The 12,546-nt window shown below is 42.9% G+C and overlaps 2 protein-coding genes and 1 pseudogene across 3 annotated transcripts; all 3 read right to left on the bottom strand.

Annotated features, from left to right (window-relative positions):
• Window positions 1–1,419: 1,419 nt before the first annotated feature.
• On the bottom strand, window positions 1,420–5,641 carry LOC125510119 (wax ester synthase/diacylglycerol acyltransferase 11). 2 transcript variants are annotated; one of them, XM_048675208.2, is made up of 7 exons: window positions 5,263–5,641; window positions 4,538–5,152; window positions 3,620–3,686; window positions 3,441–3,514; window positions 2,803–3,018; window positions 2,528–2,668; window positions 1,420–1,798 (listed from the first exon to the last, which is right to left on the bottom strand). In XM_048675208.2, exons 1-7 carry the CDS (start codon window positions 5,572–5,574, stop codon window positions 1,631–1,633), a joined length of 1,593 nt encoding a protein of 530 aa, XP_048531165.1. In that variant the 5' UTR covers window positions 5,575–5,641; the 3' UTR covers window positions 1,420–1,630. The 2 variants fall into 2 exon arrangements, with proteins under 2 accessions (XP_048531165.1, XP_048531167.1); XM_048675210.2 differs by having other exon boundaries at window positions 2,528–2,665; window positions 5,263–5,631.
• A 3,115-nt stretch (window positions 5,642–8,756) lies between these two features.
• LOC125507230 (uncharacterized) lies at window positions 8,757–9,700 on the bottom strand (annotated as a pseudogene).
• Window positions 9,701–10,906: 1,206 nt separating this feature from the next.
• Window positions 10,907–12,213, bottom strand: LOC125556447 (uncharacterized). Its single transcript, XM_048719178.2, has 2 exons — window positions 11,796–12,213; window positions 10,907–11,400 (listed from the first exon to the last, which is right to left on the bottom strand). Exons 1-2 carry the CDS (start codon window positions 12,089–12,091, stop codon window positions 11,049–11,051), a joined length of 648 nt encoding a protein of 215 aa, XP_048575135.1. The 5' UTR covers window positions 12,092–12,213; the 3' UTR covers window positions 10,907–11,048.
• Window positions 12,214–12,546: the final 333 nt, after the last annotated feature.

Below are 12,546 nucleotides of genomic sequence, written 5' to 3'. Positions count from 1 at the left end.
ACACATACACACACACACACACGCGCGCGCGCGCACACACACACATAGAGACACACACAAGTGGCCCGTCCGATGCAGTTTCAGCGGTTAGGCTCAAGTTCAAGTCCCTCTCATGGCATTATAAGCCACCTTTTTGGCCAATTAGCTAGACACTGGCCGTTGGGCTAAGGGGCTGCCTATGACTATGCAGCCACTAACAGATGGGCCAGCAGGGGGTGTCCCATGCGTCACTAACCGAGTCAAGTAACAGTCAACCACTTTCACCTGACGGGCAAGCTCCCGCTTGGGCATTTGTGAGGGTGGGCTGAGCGGTTGAGGGGAAATGTGAGGAATGTTAGATGGTTTGGATGAAACTGAGCAGAACAAAGGAGGGAGGGGCATGAATATAGAAATCCCTTGTTTAGAATATGAACATTTTTTGAAGACACAAACAATTTTTGAAATGTTTGAACATTTTTTAAAGAAAAGAAACTTTATTGAAAACATGAAGATTTTCTCAAATTTATGAACATTTATTGAAAAACATGAACATTTTTAATGAAATCACGGACATTTTTTGAAATTTTTGAATATATATATATATATATATATATATATAAAGAAGAAAAACAAAACAAAAACAAAAACCAATAAAACCAACAAAGAAAACAAACAAAAAACAGATTCAGGGGACCTACTAGAAGGCTTCAAAAACTGGTTGGCTAGCACTATGTAACCTCTCAAAGTGTGTCGGCCCATCTCTTGTCGCTCGGGTCAGTGCCTATCCGGAGCAGCGATAGTTTGCTGCTTAATGCGGCAAATACGGTTTGCGGGTGCACGAAATGGACTAGTTAACATGCCCAGAACAGGCAAGGCGGGAGAATCATTTTGGTGGGCTACTTAGGCATTCGGCTGCCGATCAGTGCGACGAAGGATATAGTTTCTAGCTTGTTTTGTGGAGCACCAACTTGATTAGGGTGGATTGAACGAATCGCGAGAGGGAGAAATCCTATAGGGTGTTGTATCAATCGGGTGCGTTGGTGAGTTTGATCAGACGACCAATAATCTCAAATCATCGTTGAGAGCCTTTGATGGAGTTTTACTTTTTTTCATAAATGTATTCAGTGTCGTTTACATGGCGATAGCTTGGAGGGGCAAGATAATGCCGTGATGGCCATCGCCAATGGACAAGAGACAAAAAAATGAGCATCCCAAATATTGGCTTCAAGAATGCTTTAAAAGTACTAAAATGTGATAGTACTAAAACGATGTGATATCATTACACTGTGGAAAAAAACAGAGGTGGATGCCACATTATTGGTAAACAAAGTGTATCCATGGGCACAGAGTACCCCAGTATTAGGCTTAAAAAACCAGTATTTAATTTTTTGTGTTAAACTGAAATCTCATAGGAGGACAATTAATTAATTAGCATGCTCCTCGTATAAATGTATAATTCATATTATTCCTTGTGATACATCATTGTCCAACAATAATAGTGCCTAATACATTTGACTTGCAACCTTGGTATGGTACAATTTATCATTTTAGCTACTTTGTCGAGACTCATGATACACACATATCGAATATGTAGGAGTATAATGCTGGCATTATACAATTTTCATACAGGCACTAAGTAATTCACCATTGCTTACTCTTTCTTGATGGATTCTGAAAGCCTTGAAGCCGCATCCTTAATGAGCCCGAAGGACACGACAAAGTCATCCAAAAGTTGACTATAATCTGGAAATATTTCCTCATCAACCGATAAAACTATCTTAATAGTGTTATTATAACTCTGGTAGTGCATAATCAAAGCCTGCAAAAGAAACCTTTGTGATTAATTACAAATCAGGGTGGCCGAATGATTGAATTTTATAAGTTTACTTCCATTTCTCTTTTCTTTCCATGGTGAAATTTTACTTGTATTGTTCCAAGATGTTAACCTAGCTTGGTTGGGAGTGTGTATTCATGTATGCCCACACAAAACCAAGTTATCTCCATAGTCGCGTAGCTATTTAATGACAAAACTATCCACATAGTTATATCTAGAATTGCATCTAACCATATGTGGTGTCTTGGGTTCTAGTTTACTGTCAAAAGAAGAGGAGGAGGGGGGAATGCAGCAATGCAAATACTCCTAACTATCTCATTGTTCTATAAACTCCATTGGAGAGCGTTTTCATAGTACACCTCACCTAGTTTTGAGTACTCTTTAACGAATTTGGTCCGTCTAGTTATATACGTTTAATTTCTCCTTGGTGCATCTATAACTTTGAATATAACTATATGACCATGTGTTTAAGCATGTATAATGTTGTAGTTCTGTATTCTCTTTTTTTTTCCAATAAACGAAAGTAGATCAAATGGGTGGTTTTGATAATTTAGATAGAGTGGCTTTCTGTTCCAAAGCAAAGCATTACGACCAATGTCCTTGCATTGTGGATTGTTTTGTAGATGAGTTGAGTTTGATAAAATTTTGGTTTAGTTTGATAAAATTTTGGTTTAAGATTGAAGATTTTTTGACATAAGATCGTGGGTGACTTACTTGCGGAACTCCATAAACGCTAGGCGCAATGAAGACAACTGGATGCCCACACAACTCTATTTTTTCAGTTGGTCCAACCAGGTTTGAGAATGAAATAGTTGTATTGGCGAACATACGGCGGAAGATAAAAGCGCCTGCCTGCTAGGATTGTCAAGTCAAACAGTCACAAACTTGGATAATAACTAAAAAAACAATATTCGTTTATTAAACAAGGAGTTTCTTAATTTGTGTAATTCGGCTTTACGAAAAACATATAAGCTGGGTAGAAAATATACCTTCAGACCAAACATTTTGACAAAAACTTCACTTGTCTTACATGTGAAGATAGCTTCAAGTGAGCTCTTTTTCCTGTCCACGGTCATCTTAGCCTTGCGAACATATGCAAGTGGATTATCGTGCATCGCTAAATGAAATGGAAGGAGGATGTAGCCTAGTTGATTTCCCCATGCCACATCATTGCTCCTACCGGATTCTATCATATTAGCATATGTCTGTACATAGTTGTAAGAAAACATTAGACTAAAACAATGATATGCTTTGTAATGAGACGATCTCTTGCATTCCGAAATAATTTACATTTCAACACACATGCAGTCAAACTACTAGTATGATACACTGGAATTAATTAGATTCTTCAGGTGTGCATATATGATATCAATAGTTTTACAAGAGTTGTTTCATAATACAACGATTCATACTATTCTTTTACTAACATTCATATGAAAAGTAATGGGCCAAAACTTGCGTGTTGAAAATCGTTTTGACAACTGAAATGTCATATATTTACATAAGTAAGGTGTAGCATTCGGAGCGCAGAAACATAAATGAATATCAATACTGACATTTTCTTTTTGGAAATTTACATGTTTTGATGAAAGAAAAACTTTTCTTCTAAGGGAAATGAAAAACTTACTTGTAGGCTAGCGGTTGGCCTTGTATTGACAAGGAGGACAGACCGCAACCATGTTCTGTAAGTGTCGGTGCCACCTAACACAAGTTGATCAGTTACATGAATTAATGTGTATAGCAAGTACAGCACGTTGGCTTGTGGGAGAAACTGTATACCCTCGTTGTCCGGCTTACATTACTTACCAGACTTGCGAAAGTAATAGCGTGACAGAGCAGCGGAAGTTGCCCCAACCAGCACATCATTGACAGTCTTCAGGAAAAAAACAGACAAAATTAATTATTCGCAAAAAAGGACAAAATTAGTTAATACTCCCTCTATAAACTTTCGCAAGCTGTGTGACATATCACCTAATATTACAGCACACAAATAGCTAGACGCACACAGAAGCATAATTATAATGCTAAGGCCACACATGTCAAGAGATAAAATTGATGATATCAGATTAAAGATGATTTTGAGATTAAAAAACATTATATAGTTTATAGTGTATGTCTGCAGAATGTTTTAACTGGTAACCTCATATCGAGGTTTGGATAAGAAAACGGAACACTTTTAGGCTAGTCGTAGTGGTGATTAACTTAGACTAGTGTCATAACACTAGTCTATGTTACTACCTTCATAATGCAAAATGTCATAGAAATAGTATCATATATGGTTGCATTTATTAACTACCTTCATACATGCCAAGAGTATATTGTTGTGAACTAATTATACAACTGTTTTTATCTGGCTCGGAGAAAATGCCGTACGTACACAGTCATAGTGTAGATGAGGATTTTAGAAGAGTTATGTGATCATCAGTCCATCAAACGGGCAGCTACTCCCTCCGTTTTTAAATATAAGGCTTTTTAGAGAGTTTAATATGAACTATATACGAAGCAAAATAAGTGAAACTACACTCTAAAATACGTCTATATATATTCGAATGTAATTCATATTGAAATCTCTAAAAGGTCTTACATTACATACGGAGCAAAATAAGTGAACATACACTCTAAAATACGTCTATATATATTCATATGTAATTCATATTGAAATATCTAAAAGGTCTTATATTTAAAAACGGATGGAGTGCATAGCTAGGACATATATATACTTACGCAACTCATGGCATTCTTGACGAACTTGACGTCGTCCAAGCTAAGGCTCCGGTGCACAAAGCGCCTACGGGGGTTCAACGTGACGTCGCCGTCCGCACGTCTGAAGGGTGTGCACGGGTCCCTCAGGAACGCAATCGTCGCAGCGAAGAAGCTCACGTCCACCATGGTGTTCCATGCGAGCACGAGATACGGCCATATCCACGTGATGAACGCCGCTAGGGCGCCAGCGGATGACGGCTCTCGGCGCCGCGGCGCGTAGATGGCGCCTGTGCGCGCTGGCTGCTCTGGCATGGCCGGCAAGCGTGTCGGATCGGCGGCGCTGCGCGAGGACGCCAGGAGGAGTGTGATGAGCGACATGCCGTCGCCGAGGGAGTGGTGCACGCGGAGCACCACGGTGGAGGCCGCCTCGGAGGTCGGGAAGTCGAGGAAGTGAAACTCCCATAGAGGGCGGGAGCGGTCCATGGGGAGCGTGTACACCGAGGCCACGTAGTCCTCCACGGCCCGGTCCGGGTCGGCCGCCACGGCGGCGGTGTCAATCGTCGGGACGATCATGTGGTCCTCCACGTTCACCGCCGTGCGCGCCCACCGCGGGTTGTTGCCGTTCCCATCTGTCACCTGACATTTGAGATTTGACACACGCATGCACTCACGCGTTTAATTACACCTAGCTAGTGACAAAATCGTGAAGTATGCTTTTACTGGTAAGAGTATTCATGTATACATACTTGGATGCTGCGGAAGCGTGGGAAACGGGCAAGTTCCGCCGCAGCGCCGGCGCTGAAGACCTGTAGGTTTACGGGGGAACCAAGGCCGATGGTGACGACGATGTATATACCTTCCATGAGTCTTGCAGTAGGAGTGACAGGCTCCTCCTCCTCCACCGTAGCCGCCGAGGAATCGTCCGTCGTCGTCCATTCGGCCGGTGCCGATCTCGGCGTGCGTATCGGGAGCAATCGGCTCGTTGGCACGGAGACTATCGAGGGGCTAACACTGCTAGCGTCCATAGCTACTTTAGTTTCAAGAGACGATCGCTGCATGTACTACGGAGTGATCTGCTCGATCTGTAGGTAGTAGGTGTAGGTATATATAGGATGAGGAGTATGTGTTTCTCTTTCCGTGACCTTCCTGGCTAGCTTGTACACACACATGGAAGATTGGTAATAGACCTCGCAAGAAAAACAAATTGGTACGAGTACGTATACTTTCTCCATTAAAGTTGTGCTAAAATTGAGACACTTATATTAGGATTATATTAGGACCGGAAAAAATATAACCCCCTCCGTTCCATAATATAAGAGCGGTTTTGACATAGTGGGAGTAACTTAGCTAGTAACGTAACACATCCCAAAACAAGTTTGCTTATGTGGCACCTAGTTAATGAGGAGAGAGGTGTTTGGAGTAACATATTATGTTACTATAACATAGCGCTTCCCAAAAATGTTGAGTCTATAAGCTAATAAATGTAATTATATATGATACTACTTCTATGGCACTTTGCACTATGAAGGTAGTAATATAGACTAGTGTCATATGCATGACATTAATCTAAGTTACTCTCCACTATGACCAGCCTTATTAGTGTAATGTCAAAACCGCTCTTATATTATGGCACGGACGGGGTATTAATTAATGAAAGGCACACTGGTCCTTGAGGAAATAAAGATGGCGGCAGTTTGAAAGCATAGTCCAATCTCCCAAAAAAAAAGAAAGAAAACGTAGTCCAGTGCGAGACCTTAAAAGCAGCATATAATAAGAATTTCAAAGGAGTCCGAAAGAAAAGAAGTACTCCCTCCGTCACGGTTTAGAAGGCGTATATGAGAAATCTCTGGGACCAAGGCGTTCCATGATTGGCTCTAGTTTTCTTTGCATGCGATTGAAAAATAGCAGCGTAGTTAATAGCACATCGCTTAATTTCTTGAAAAATCAATGCGTAGTAACCCCATGCCCACTAAACATGCAGCTTTCCACCCACGGGCCATCGTTCCCACTGGCTTTTACACACACGTTCACACCATGCATGCAAAACTAGCTTTTACACACACACACACCGTTCACACCATGCATGCAAAACTAGCTTTTACGCACACAGACGTTCACACCATGCATGCATAAATTACACCCGGACGTGAGAGTAATTGCATTGCGCCTTAAATCTTGTCTATTTTGAAAACGCACGTAAATCTAACTGTGCCTTCTAAACTGTGACGGAGGGAGTACTATGTACATTTTAATGCTCCGGCGTGGTAGTCTTTCTTGGTCAAGTAACACTATCAAAACAGCTGAGACCGTTGGTAGTTGCCGGTCTGATCATATTCAACAGTAAACATCGGGCTCCTTGGCTACCATTGATGAGCTTCTCCCTCTATTTCATTTCATAAAAAGGACCACATTTGAATGCCGTCACGGTAATTCACATTCAAATGTGGACCTTTAAGCCAAAAATTCTGAAGAACCTGCACGTGGATATTGCCCTAGAAAGTATTGCATAACTGGGTTTTCATTCATATATCCCCGCAAAAAAAGGGGGTTTTCATTCATATAATGGAACGGGGGAGCAATGGCAGAGCCAACATCCAAAAAAATGTGTGTACAGAGTCCACTAAAATTCCTAGCTTTACTCAAATTTCCTCATTTATTTGATGTATATTGGTCTATATATGTGAATTATGCATGATATAGACCAATATACATCAGCCAAGCTCATATTGAGATAGTTTACGTTTTGGATCTAGTTAAACGTAAAGGCCGCACAGATGTATTTTTGCTCAAATTCTGGTAACAACTGGTTGTTCCGTTGCTTCATGATGTTGCATTTTGTTTTATAAACTTGTCATAGTAACATAAACAGTGTTTTGTTTGGAAAACACAAGGTCCTGAAATTTGAGAAATTTACAGATATGGAGACTTCAATCTAGTAGGTGAGATTGGAGTGTCTCAAGCTGATCTCTATTACAGAACAGCTTGCTCATTTCCATTTTAACTAAGACTATTATCTGATGCTCCCTTCTTCCCGAATTACTTGCAGAAATGGATAGAAATTGATATATCTAGAACTAAAAATACATCTAGATACATCCATTTCTGCGGCAAGTAACTTGGGATGGAGGGAGTATAATTGTAAGCATGTTAAATTCTTCTGGGATATGTTTTTTTCAGATTCCTCTGAACAAGAAAAACAAAAAAGAGACTTACTGCTGAAGAACTCATCATTTCACTAACTGCTTCATAGTTTGGTAAGCGGGCCAGTCAATTACAATATCAGTTATTGCTGAACCTGCATCAGAGGATCAACAAATATACCTAGGTGGAACAAAATATTTTACTATGAAAAGTTAGTTTACATAAATTTACAAGGTCCCACCGGATACAGCACACAACTTGAACTAAACGAGAACTGACAGCTTTGATACTGTACCTTAGTTGTACCCTACATAGAAATAGCATCATTTTGCTCTGTTTCTAATCTACTTGATATCAGAAAAACCTTATTGCCTGACCTTTGATAAATGTCAATAACATTTCAAGTACTTTGGACAACAAACTAGCTAAGATCATCGGTTTCATGTCGTGACTCAGGGAACATATATGATGATCTGGAAATTTTGGGCCAACATGGTAACCTTGTCAGAGATGGTAAGCAATAAAAAATAAATACAGCTGAACTGAAATGTGAAACCATGGCAATGCTTTGATTCTAGTGATTGCAAATGGTTTATATAGTTAAGTATAGTTTTGGTAATAAGCTACTGCTACTCTGACATGGCTGGTATGTGGCACAATTTTTACAAGCTTGTTACCTGTCATTAAACTCATTATCATGCTGTCTTTCAGGTGTGCTGAGCCAGCACTAGAAGGTATGCGAGGCACCTGGTGTGGTTGACCACTGCGCCATATGGTTGATCTCTTCTACTACCCCAATATCAAACTGTCTTTCAGGTGTGCTGACTGCTGAGCCACATGCAACAAATATGGCGGTGAAAACAGTGCACGCCAATCTTGCAATGTGCCGTAATGCTTTTATCGAATCAGTGCCCTCGTAGGATATCATAGATGAATAAAACTGCATAAATGTGTTTGTTGTGGAACATGGGAGTGGAAAAGAATCACGAGATTTGAAATGCAAACAAACCTCTGTATTGTTTCAGTTACATCTGTGCTGCACAACTAATTCAGAAAAGTGTATGTTCATGTATACACTAACACGCAAACACGGATCAAATAAATTAGCAGATACTCCATTAGAGACCGCGACAAAACATTGCCAGCAAGTTCCATCAGCAGATGGGGTGCTGTCAGTACAAAACTTTGCAGGGTTTTTTTTTACAGTACAAAATTTTGCAGGTTTACTTGTACAGTTGTGCCAATGTACATGTAATAATAACCAATAAAAAGAACAGACAGGTATAAGCTCAACAACTGGGCTGCTTAGACACCATCTGAGCCGCTACAAAACACCACCGGTTCTTCAACAGTTTACGAGTTAGAAACACCACTAAAAAGGCTAAACAGGTTGGTCGAAAACTATCCCCGACACCCTCCAGACACACCTGTTAAGCAGAAAGCAGCATGTCTGCCAGGGTAGAAAGAAAGGACCAAGCAACAGTAACTTGCACCTTGCAGAAACCAAGATCACATACGCCATGACTCGTGCCGACATTCATCTGTGTAAAGAGAGCGGTATCTGTCACGACCAAACCTTTCTTATCACCCATCCCACGGCCCAGCACAGAAACCAACAGCTGTCCCCTTAATTCTACAGAAACAACGCGCCTTGAAAGCTCAATCACACCATCCGCGAGTTGACAGGCGTTTTTCCATCTCGAGAAGCAAGCAGCACCATCTCCCCATTTTCCATGCTGGCAGTGCGGCAAGTAACAACTCCTTGAACATGGTCGTCCCATGACCCATCAATAACTTGGACAGTGACAGTGGCCTCGACTGAAGGAAGCAGCGGCGCATATGCAAACTCAAGCGTGCAGCGCTTACAGGTGACGCGTGTAGATACCACCTCATCAGAATGAAAAGCTTTGTAGTAGCTGAAAACTTTGAAAGCCAACAGTTCATCCTTTCCAGGCTCTGTTTTGCTCTTTACTTTTAGCTGAACTTCAAACGCAATCGGGTCAATTAACACGAGCGCACGAGATGGGCCGGTTAACATCAACCATGGATCCTGCAAGCATCACAATCATCATCAGTTAATCAACCAAATCGACAGTCTAGCAGTATAGCACATAGCAGAATAAGGAAGGAAGAAAGAAAGCCAAACAAAACAGACAAGGCATGCTTAGATAGATGGTGCTCACTTCTTGGGTGAGGGTTTGGCAGTCATCCCTAGTTGCGAGAGCATTTTTATGGTACCCTGTACTGTTATAGAGGGAAGGGAGCAGTATACCATATCATCCACCCTTGATTTTGTGAGGGTACTCTAGTCATAATTTTGTTTTACAGTACAAAATAACGTCAGCCCATTAAGAATCGGCTGGTCTGTTCATTGCCCTGCCCCGAGCCGTAGCCGAACTCGATGCCGCGTCCCTATTTCCCGGTGCACTCCCGCCAACGCCCACGGGCTCTCGTCGATCTCGCCGTCATCTGACCCTGTCCTCGCACCTCCAGGTTCCAGCCGCGCCTCCCGCTGGGGTGTGCATCGCCCTCACACACACGTCCACGTCCTGGTCAGTACAGGATCGCAAACTTTCCCACCTTCCATGGTGGTTCATCACTTAACTCTTGGTCGGTGGAGATGCTGTGTTTTGGTTGATCTATAGAGCCCGTCGATTGGTTTGCTTCTAAAATACACGCACTGCATCTAATTTCCTTAGCTACCGCTGAAGAAGAGGAGCTCATCAGGCTCGCACAACTGTGCCATACTGCTGACCGCCCGGAAGGGGATGCGGATGAAAACGAGATGCAGCCAAGGTTTTGGTTACCGAATGAGGCATTTTTACCGAGGGGGACTGGTAAACGCGGTTACCACGGTTACCGAGAAATACCGATAAATACCGAGAATATTTTGAACGAAATTTATAGTTGAATTTTGAATTCAAATAAGTTAATGAACGAATATTTGAACCAAAGACCTCTTAAAACAGGAACTAAGTTGCTACCAACATGCCAGAACCAACTCTCATGACATTAATTAGATCCTACGTACTTTACTACAAATCGAGTGTTTAAATTCAAAAAATTCAAAAAACTGGTATTTTTTGCTTGATACGTGGATTTACCGAGGGGCACGGAAATACGCGGTAACCACGGGAAATCTTGAAATTTCGACCGGTAACCAAAACCTTGGATGCAGCAGTTTCCAACGGAAGAGGAAGGGGAGGGGGGCTCGTCGAGGAAGACGACGCGGCTGCGTGTGGCAGGCACCTCGAGCATAGCTGGCGCTTGGCGGCGTAGTAACGTCGATCCACGAAAACGACGGTCCACAATGGAGATGCTCGAAAAGCGGCTGCCGGAACCCGAGACGAGAGGCGCGTGCGGGAAAAGGGCACTAACTTTTTTCCACTCCCTAAATTACCCTCACAACACGTATACTGCTGCTCGTGGACCTGCCAGTTCCACCGCTACTGTTGACGATGGGACTGTTCCAAATTGAGCAGTATAGATCCATCACAACCCTCGGATTTTTAGAATAGACGGCCCATATTGATGACAGGGTACGGTAAAAGAGCTCATGCACCATACATTCGAACCCATCCTGCGCTACGCCACTCCTGATTGTACCTTGCAGATCTTCTACATCCGAGTCACCGAGATCAGCAAAGATGGTCTCCAGTGGTCTCTGCGTGTCCATGGATTGGTTGCTGCCAGGGACTCCGTAGATCACAATCGCAACTTCCTCTTCAATCGCACTAGAGCCGCTGCATGAAGCAAAATTGTGCTAAGAGTATTAGACAGAAATACTAGGTACATGTCAGCAGGAAACTACATAGAGAATCCTACTTGCAAGAAGCAAAATTGTGATGACTAGAGTCTACAGCGTAATATTATTGGTGGTTTCACCATCCATGTTGTCGTTCATCCAAGCATTGACGGGTATGTACGTACATGGATTGGGTTGGCTAATAATTCCCCTACGTTATGCAAAGAGGTCTCTGACAGAATACATTTTGTAGGAAAACAAAACTACTCATCATTTGATTCCTAAATTACTAGTGCCATGTGTAGGACAACACAATCCCTTCACTTTACTTCCCAGCATCGGTTCATCATTTGATTCGCAGCAAAGATGGAAACAGATTCGATTGACACTCACTTTCGTCGTCGAAGGAGCCGAAGTGGTCGGCGTAGAGACAGTCCCAGAGTTCGCGGTAACCGGGGGATCTCGTCCTCCTCCCTCAGCTCTATGGGCTCCTCCTCCCTTAGAGCCCGCATGAACTCCTCGCGGTTTGGGCGATCCTTCCGGTAGGACAAGGGCTTCTTCTCGCGGGCCATCGTCAGCGCCTTCTTCTTCCCTCTGCCGGTCGTCCTTGGGTTGTTGCCGGCCTCCGCCCCGCCGGTGCTGACCAGCTCCGTCCCCGTCAGCCCGCCGGCCACCATCTCCCCCAACATCTCCTAGGGTTTTCCCCCTCGCTTCTCTGTTTTTCCCCCTCTCCTTTCTTCTCCTTCGGAGTTGGGGGTGCGCGGCGGCTCTGGATCGATCGCCTTGGGCTCGGGCCATAGGCGGCTCGGGAGTAGCCGAGTAGCACAACCGAACGCGAACACAAACACTCGTGGTCGACTCTGGAAGAGTACGGATGGGCTCGAGCGGGACGATTCCGGCCGGATGCGCGCGCGTCTTTTTTTTTTTAAAAAAAAACTTTTTTTCTTCTTGACCGCACACATTGTTTTTTTAAACACAATGTAGACGCAAGCGATCATATACACGCGCATACACTCATCCGGTGTATCATCGACTTGAACCCTGGTGGATTGGGATACCATAGTCCCTCTAATTATCCAACCACAAGTTGGTTCGCACAACATTGTATTAATCAGTAAAATAGAGTACAATTGTACACGTACAT

The sequence above is a fragment of the Triticum urartu genome, chromosome 5A, assembly GCF_056163025.1.
Source record: "Triticum urartu cultivar PI428250 chromosome 5A, HENAU_Tu73, whole genome shotgun sequence".
In the NCBI taxonomy this organism is placed as follows: domain Eukaryota; kingdom Viridiplantae; phylum Streptophyta; class Magnoliopsida; order Poales; family Poaceae; genus Triticum; species Triticum urartu.
Note: the sequence above shows the minus strand (reverse complement) of the source record. Positions and strands in the feature narration are given on the sequence as shown.

What these genes read in the sequence shown, in the direction of transcription:
- LOC125510119 (XM_048675208.2), bottom strand. Translation starts at nt 5,574, where the DNA reads ATGCAGCGATCGTCTCTTGAAACTAAAGTAGCTATGGACGCTAGCAGT. An exon ending in GGCCAACCGCTAGCCTACAA is followed by an intron (nt 3,019 to 3,440) that starts GTAAGTTTTTCA and finishes AACTATGTACAG; the next exon opens with ACATATGCTAATATGATAGA. An exon ending in TCAAAATGTTTGGTCTGAAG is followed by an intron (nt 2,669 to 2,802) that starts GTATATTTTCTA and finishes TGACAATCCTAG; the next exon opens with CAGGCAGGCGCTTTTATCTT.
- LOC125556447 (XM_048719178.2), bottom strand. Translation starts at nt 12,091, where the DNA reads ATGTTGGGGGAGATGGTGGCCGGCGGGCTGACGGGGACGGAGCTGGTC. An exon ending in CGGCTCCTTCGACGACGAAA is followed by an intron (nt 11,401 to 11,795) that starts GTGAGTGTCAAT and finishes TGCTTCATGCAG; the next exon opens with CGGCTCTAGTGCGATTGAAG.